General features: G+C 44.3%; 1 protein-coding gene across 1 annotated transcript in view; it reads left to right on the top strand.

Moving 5' to 3' along the window:
* Positions 1-690: 690 nt before the first annotated feature.
* The window catches only part of LOC123408836 (cell wall protein DAN4-like), a gene marked incomplete at its 3' end in the record, with an annotated part of 14,650 nt that continues 7,270 nt past the window's right edge, over positions 691-8,070 (top strand). The window contains exon 1 of the mRNA XM_045101878.1: positions 691-858. Coding sequence (XP_044957813.1) covers positions 691-858 — 168 coding nt within the window. The remainder of the gene's footprint in view (positions 859-8,070) is intronic.

Below are 8,070 nucleotides of genomic sequence, written 5' to 3'. Positions count from 1 at the left end.
GCAAAACAAGGTTTAAACTAAATCTGATCTAATTCAAATTTGCAAATTTCAAACATAGACAAATTATATGTTTTTAAAATCTACAGAAAACTTGTGATCTACTGGAAAACGATTCAACTCCATTGGAGTTGTGGATCAAACGTTATGCTCAAAACAAAATTGAAACTTTCTCTGTTTTTAAATCTAAAACAGAACAAGAAAAACTAACCTAACGAACAAAGGGGGTACGTGGCAGCTCCTGATTGGTCAGGGGGTGTGCGCTGCGGTGACTAACTAGCGGACGACAGTTATTTAGACAAAACCCATCGGCTAAAATAATAAGTGGAGAAAACCGGTTTGGTTTTTGTCTGAAAACCGAAAGGGTATCTAGCTTCTAATCTACCTCGTTGGTTCTAGATCCTACGGTTGAAGTTAAAAGAGGGCGGCTCACAGTAGAAATGGCCGGCGAGGTGCTACTCCGGCGAGGCCGAAACGATGAGGTGGTCGTGGCGGCGGCTTCCGGCGTCGGGGGCGGCAGTTGAGGGGTCCGGTCGATGGCGGCGGATCTCCGGCGACGTTTGGTGGCGCGGCGAGTGGTGGGGAGGCTCGGGGTGAGCAGCAGGAGGCCAGGGAGCTTCGGTCGGCTCGGCAGCTCTGGCGAGGCGCAGCAAGGGGGCGTGGGCGGCGAGGAGCTCGGCGTTTGGGGGGAGAATGTGGCGCGGCGGCGGCGACGAGATTGGTGGTGGTGTCGGACGGGGCGGGGAGGCGAGGGTGGCGAGGCAGGGCGAGGAGGGGCTCCTCTGGACCTTCGGCTCCGGCGAGCAGCAGGGCAGGGGCAGGGGTGGCGGAGGCTCGGGCTGGGGCAGGGGAACGGGAGCGGTGGCGAGGGGGGGCTTTATAGGGGAGAAGTGTTGGAAATATGCCCTAGAGGCAATAATAAATTAGTTATTATTATATTTCTTTGTGCATGATAATCGTTTATTATCCATGCTATAATTGTATTGATTGGAAACACAGTGCATGTGTGGATACATAGACAAAACACTGTCCCTAGTAAGCCTCTAGTTGACTAGCTCGTTGATCAAAGATGGTCAAGGTTTTCTGACCATAGGCAAGTGTTGTCACTTGATAACGGGATCACATCATTAGGAGAATCATGTGATGGACTAGACCCAAACTAATAGACGTAGCATGTTGATCGTGTCATTTTGTTGCTACTGTTTTCTGCGTGTCAAGTATTTGTTCCTATGACCATGAGATCATATAACTCACTGACACCGGAGGAATGCTTTGTGTGTATCAAACGTCGCAACGTAACTGGGTGACTATAAAGATGCTCTACAGGTATCTCCGAAGGTGTTAGTTGAGTTAGTATGGATCGAGACTGGGATTTGTCACTCCGTGTGACGGAGAGGTATCTCGGGGCCCACTCGGTAATACAACATCACACACAATCCTTGCAAGCAATGTGACTTAATGTAAGTTGCGGGATCTTGTATTACCTAACGAGTAAAGAGACTTGCCGGTAAACGAGATTGAAATAGGTATGCGGATACTGACGATCAAATCTCGGGCAAGTAACATACCGAAGGACAAAGGGAATAAAATACGGGATTATATGAATCCTTGGCACCGAGGTTCAAACGATAAGATCTTCGTAGAATATGTAGGATCCAATATGGGCATCCAGGTCCCGCTATTTGATATTGACCGAGGAGTCTCTTGGGTCATGTCTACATAGTTCTCGAATCCGCAGGGTCTGCACACTTAAGGTTCGACGTTGTTTTATGCGTATTTGAGTTATATGGTTGGTTACCGAATGTTGTTCAGAGTCCCAGATGAGATCACGGACGTCACGAGGGTTTCCGGAATGGTCCGGAAACAAAGATTGATATATAGGATGACCTCATTTAATTACCGGAAGGTTTTCGGAGTTACCGGGAATGTACCGAGAATGACGAATGGGTTCCGGGAGTTCACCGGGGGGCAACCCACCCCGGGGAAGCCCATAGGCCTTGGGGGTGGCACACCAGCCCTTAGTGGGCTGGTGGGACAGCCCAAGAACGCCCTATGCGCCGTAGGAAGAAAATCAAAGAGAAAAAAAGGAGGAGGTGGGAAAGGAAAGAAGGACTCCACCCACCAAACCAAGTAGGACTCGGTTTGGGGGGCAGACCTTCCCCCCTTGGTTCGGCCGACCCCCTTGGGGCTCCTTGAGCCCCAAGGCAAGGCTCCCCCTCTCCCACCTATATATACGGAGGTTTTGGGGCTGATTTGAGACGACTTTTCCACGGCAGCCCGACCACATACCTCCACGGTTTTCCTCTAGATCGCGTTTCTGCGGAGCTCGGGCGGAGCCCTGCTGAGACAAGATCATCACCAACCTCCGGAGCGCCATCACGCTGCCGGAGAACTCTTCTACCTCTTCGTCTCTCTTGCTAGATCAAGAAGGCCGAGACCATCGTCGAGCTGTACGTGTGCTGAACGCGGAGGTGCCGTCCGTTCGGCACTAGATCGTGGGACTGATCGCGGGACGGTTTGCGGGGTGGATCGAGGGACGTGAGGACATTCCACTACATCAACCGCGTTCACTAACGCTTCTGCTGCACGGTCTACAAGGGTACATAGATCACACATCCCCTCTCGTAGATGGACATCACCATGATAGGTCTTCGTGCGCGTAGGAAATTTTTGTTTCCCATGCGACGTTCCCCAACAGTGTCATCACGAGCTAGGTTCATGCGTAGATGTCTTCTCGAGTTGAACACAAAAGTTTTTGTGGGCGGTGATGTGCGTTTTTCTGCCCTCCTTAGTCTTTTCTTGATTCCACGGTATTGTTGGATTGAGGCGGCTTGGACCGACATTAGTCGTACGCTTACGAGAGACTGGTTTCATCGCGACGAGTAAACCCGTTCCTCAAAGATGACTGGCAAGTGTCAGTTTCTCCAACTTTAGTTGAATCGGATTTGACCGAGGAGGTCCTTGGATGAGGTTAAATAGCAACTCATATATCTCCGTTGTGGTGTTTGCGTAAGTAAGATGCGATCCTACTAGATACCCATGGTCACCACGTAAAACATGCAACAACAAAATTAGAGGACGTCTAACTTGTTTTTGCAGGGTATGCTTGTGATGTGATATGGCCAACGATGTGATGTGATATATTGGATGTATGAGATGATCATGTTGTAATAGTTAATATCGACTTGCACGTCGATGGTACGGCAACCGGCAGGAGCCATAGGGTTGTCTTTAAACTAACGTTTGTGCTTGCAGATGCGTTCACTATTTTGCTAGGACGTAGCTTTAGTAGTAATAGCATGAGTAGCACGGCAACCCCGATGGCGACACGTTGATGGAGATCATGGTGTGACGCCGGTGACAAGGAGATCGTGCCTGTGCTTTGGTGATGGAGATCAAGAAGCGCTTGATGATGGCCATATCATGTCACTTATGAATTGCATGTGATGTTAATCTTTTTTGCACCTTATCTTGCTTAGAACGACGGTAGCATTATGAGGTGATCTCTCACTAAAATTTCAAGACGAAATTGTGTTCTCCCCGACTGTGCACCGTTGCGACAGTTCTTCGTTTCGAGACACCACGTGATGATCGGGTGTGATAGACTCAACGTTCACATACAACGGGTGCAAAACAGTTGCGCACGCGGAACACTCGGGTTAAGCTTGACGAGCCTAGCATGTGCAGACATGGCCTCGGAACACATGAGACCGAAAGGTCGATCATGAATCATATAGATGATATGATTAGCATAGGGATGCTTACCACTGAAACTATGCTCAACTCACGTGATGATCGGACTTGAGCTAGTGTAAGTGGATCATGAACCACTCAAATGACTAGAGAGATGTACTTTTTGAGTGGGAGTTCTTAAGTAATATGATTAATTGAACTAATTGTCATGAACATAGTCTAATGGTCTTTGCGAATTACGATGTAGCTTGCGCTATAGCTCTACTATTTTTATATGTTCCTAGAGAAAATTTAGTTGAGAGTTGATAGTAGCAAACTTTGAAGAGGATTGTCCTCGTTGCTGCGCAGAAGGCTTATGTCCTTGATGCACCACTCGGTGTGCTGCACCTCGAGCGTCGTCTGTGGATGCTATTAAAATCCGACATACACGTTTCTGATGACTACACGATAGTTCAGTGCAAAATACTTAATGGCTTAGAAGCAAGGCACCGAAGACGTTTTGAAACGTCACGGAACATAAGTGATGTTCTAAAGAGATGAAATTGTGATTTCATGCTCGTGCCCTTGTTAAGAGGTACGAGACCTCCGACAAGATTCTTTGTCCACAAAGTAAAGGAGAAAATCTCAATCGTTGAGCGTGTGCTCAGATTGTCTGAGTACGACAATCGCTTGAATCAACTGGGAGTTAATCTTCCAGATAAGATAGTGATAGTTCTCCAAAGTCACTGCCACCAAACTGTGAGAGCTTCGTGATGAACTATAACATATCAAGGATAGATACAATGATCTTTGAGTGATTCGCGATGTTTGACACTGCGAAAGTAGAAATCAAGAAGGAGCGTCAATAGTTGATGGTTAGTAGAACCACTAAGTTTCAAGAAAGGCAAGGGCTAGAAGGGATACTTTGTGAAACGGCAAAACAGTTGCTGCACTAATGAAGAGATCCAAGATTAAACCCAAACCCGAGACTAAGTGCTTCTGTAATGAGGGTAACAGTCACTGAGGCGGAGCAACTCTAGATACTTGGTAGATAAGAAGGCTGGCAAAAGTCGAAAGAAGTATATTTGATATACATGATGTTGATGTGTACTTTACTAGTACTCCTAGTAGCATGAGGGTATTGGATACCGGTTCAGTTGCTAAGTGATTAGTAACACGACATGAAAGCTACGGCATAAACGGAGACTAGCTAAAGGTGAGGTGACGATACGTGTTGGAAGTGTTTCCAAGGTTGATATGATCAAACGTCGCACGCTCCCTCTACCATCGGGATTGGTGTTAAACCTAAATAATTGTTATTTGGTGCTTGCGTTAAGCATGAACATGATTGGATCGTGTTTATTGCAATACGATTATTCATTTAAAGAGAATAATGGTTACTCTATTTTCTTGAATAATCACCTTCAATGGTTTATTGAATCTCGATCGTAGTGTTACACATGTTAATGATATTGGTGCCAAAAGAGACGAGGTAATGATGATAGTACCACTTACTTGTGGCACTGCCGCTTCAGTCATGTTGGTATAAATTGCATGAAGAGGCTCCATGCTGATGGATCTTTATACTCACTTGATTTTGAATCACTAGTGACATGCAAATCATACCACATGAGCAAGGCCTTGTTTTCATTGAGATGAAACAAGATAGTAACTTGTTGGAAGTGATACATTTTGATGTATGCAGTCCAATGGGTGCTGAGGCACACAGTGGATATCATTATGTTCTTACTTCAATGACGATTTGAGTAGATACAAGAGTATTTACTTAATGAATCACAAGTCTGAAATATTGAAAAGTTCAATTCTGTTTTGGATTGAAGTTCGTCGTAACAAGAGGATAAACTGTCTATGATATGATCATAGAAATGAATATCTGAGTTACGAGTTTTGGTACGGAGTTAAGACAATGTGGAAATGTTTCACAGTTCATGCCACCTGGAACATCATAGTGTGATGATGTGTCTGAACGTCATAGCCACACACTATTTGGTATGGTGCATGCTATGATGTCTCTTATCGAATTACCACTATGGTTTATGGGTTATGCATTAGAGACAACCGCATTCACTTTAAGTAGGGCACCGCGTATTTCCGTTGAGATGACACAGTATAGATTGAGGTTTCGAGAAATCTAAACTGTCGTTTCTTGAAAGTTTGGGGCTTCGACACTTATGTGAAAAAGTTTCAGTGTGATAAGCTCGAACCCAAAGCGGATAAATGCATCTTCATAGGATATCCAAAACATTTGGGTACATCTCCTATCTCATATTCGAAAGCAAAGTGTTTGTTTCTAGAAACGGATCCTTTCTCGGGAAAAGGTTTCTCTCGAAAGAATTGAGTGGGAGGGTGGTAGAACTTGATGAGGTTATTGAACCATCACTTCAACCAGTGTGTAGCAGGGCACAGGAAGTTGTTCCTGTGGCGCCTACACCAATTGAAGTGAAAGTTGATGATGGTGATCATCGAGCGTCGGATCAAGTTACTACAAACCTCGTAGGTTTACAAGGTCGCGTACTACTGCAGAGTGGTACGGTAACCCTGTCTTGGAGGTCATGTTGTTGAGCAACAGTGAACCTACGAGTTATGGAGAAAGCAATGGTGGGCCCGGATTCCGACAAATGGCTGGAAGCCATGAAATCCGAGAGAGGATCCATGTATGAAAACAAAGTGTAGACTTTGGAAGAACTACTTGATGGTCATAGGACTGTTGAGTAAAGATGGATCTTTAAAAGGAAGACAGACGATGATGGTGATAAGTCACTGTTAAGAAAAGCTCGACTTGTCGCAAAGATGTTTCCGACAAGATCAAACAGTTGACTATGATGAGACTTTCTCACTCGTAGCGATGCTAAAAGTCTGTTAGAATTATGTTAGTAGTTGTTGCATTATTTATGAAATATTGCACATAGGATGTCAAAACATTGTTTCCTCGACGGTTTCCTCGAGCAAACATTGTATGTGATACAACCAGGAGGTTTTGTCGATCCTAAAGATACTAGCAAGTATGCAAGCTCCAGCGATCCTTCAATGGACTGGTGCAAGCATCTCGGAGTTGGAATATACACTGTGATGAGATGATCAAAGATTTTGGGTTTGTACAAGGTTTATGAGAAACTTGTATTTCCAAAGAAGTGAGTGGGAGCACTATAGAATTTCTGATAAGTATATGTGGTTGACATATTGTGGATCAGAAGTAATGTAGAATTTCTTTAAAGCATACAAGGTTGTTTGAAAGGAGTTTTCAAAGGAATACCTGGATTGAGCTACTTGAACGTTGAGCATCAAAGATCTATGGAGATAGATCGAAAGCGCTTAATGGAAGTTTCAACAAGATGCATGCCTTGACAAGTTTTGAAGGAGTTCAAAATAGATCAGCAAAGAAGGAGTTCTTGGTTGCGTTGTAAGGTGTGAATTTGAGTAAGACTCAAAACCCGACCACGGCAGAATAAAGAGAATAGACGAAGGTCGTCTTCTATGCCTTAACCGTAGACTCTAAAGTATGCCATGCTGAGTACCGCACCTGATGTGTGCCTTGCAGCAAGTCTGTTGAGAGGTACAGAGAGTGATCCATGATTGAATCACTAGCAGCGGTCAAAATTTATCCTTAGTAACTGATGGACTAAGGAATTTTTTCTCGATTATGGAGGTGGTTAAAGAGTTCGTCGTAAAGGGTTACGTCGATGTAAGCTTTGACACTAATCCGAATAACTATGAGTAGTGAAACGGATTCGTATATTAGAGTAGATATTTGGATTATTTCCGAATAGCACATGGTAGAAGCATCTATAAGGTGACATAAAGATTTGTAAAGAACACACGGATCTGAAAATTTCAGAACCGTTGACTAAAACTATATGGGTGTTGGATTCGTTGGAATCACATGGTGATGTGAACTAGATTATTGACTCTAGTGCAAGTGGGAGACTGTTGGAAATATGCCCTAGAGGCAATAATAAATTAGTTATTATTATATTTTTTGTTCATGATAATCGTTTATTATCCATGCTATAATTGTATTGATTGGAAACACAGTGCATGTGTGGATACATAGACAAAACACTATCCCTAGTAAGCCTCTAGTTGACTAGCTCGTTGATCAAAGATGGTCAAGGTTTCCTCACCATAGGCAAGTGTTGTCACTTGATAACGGGATCACATCATTAGGAGAATCATGTGATGGACTAGACCCAAACTAATAGGCGTTGCATGTTGATCGTGTCATTTTGTTGCTACTGTTTTCTGCGTGTCAAGTATTTGTTCCTATGACCATGAGATCATATAACTCACTGACACCGGAGGAATGCTTTGTGTGTATCAAACGTCGCAACGTAACTGGGTGACTATAAAGATGCTCTACAGGTATCTCCGAAGGTGTTAGTT

Source organism: Hordeum vulgare, chromosome 7H (genome assembly GCF_904849725.1).
Source record: "Hordeum vulgare subsp. vulgare chromosome 7H, MorexV3_pseudomolecules_assembly, whole genome shotgun sequence".
NCBI lineage: Eukaryota > Viridiplantae > Streptophyta > Magnoliopsida > Poales > Poaceae > Hordeum > Hordeum vulgare.
This window is presented reverse-complemented; position numbering and strand designations above follow the sequence as displayed.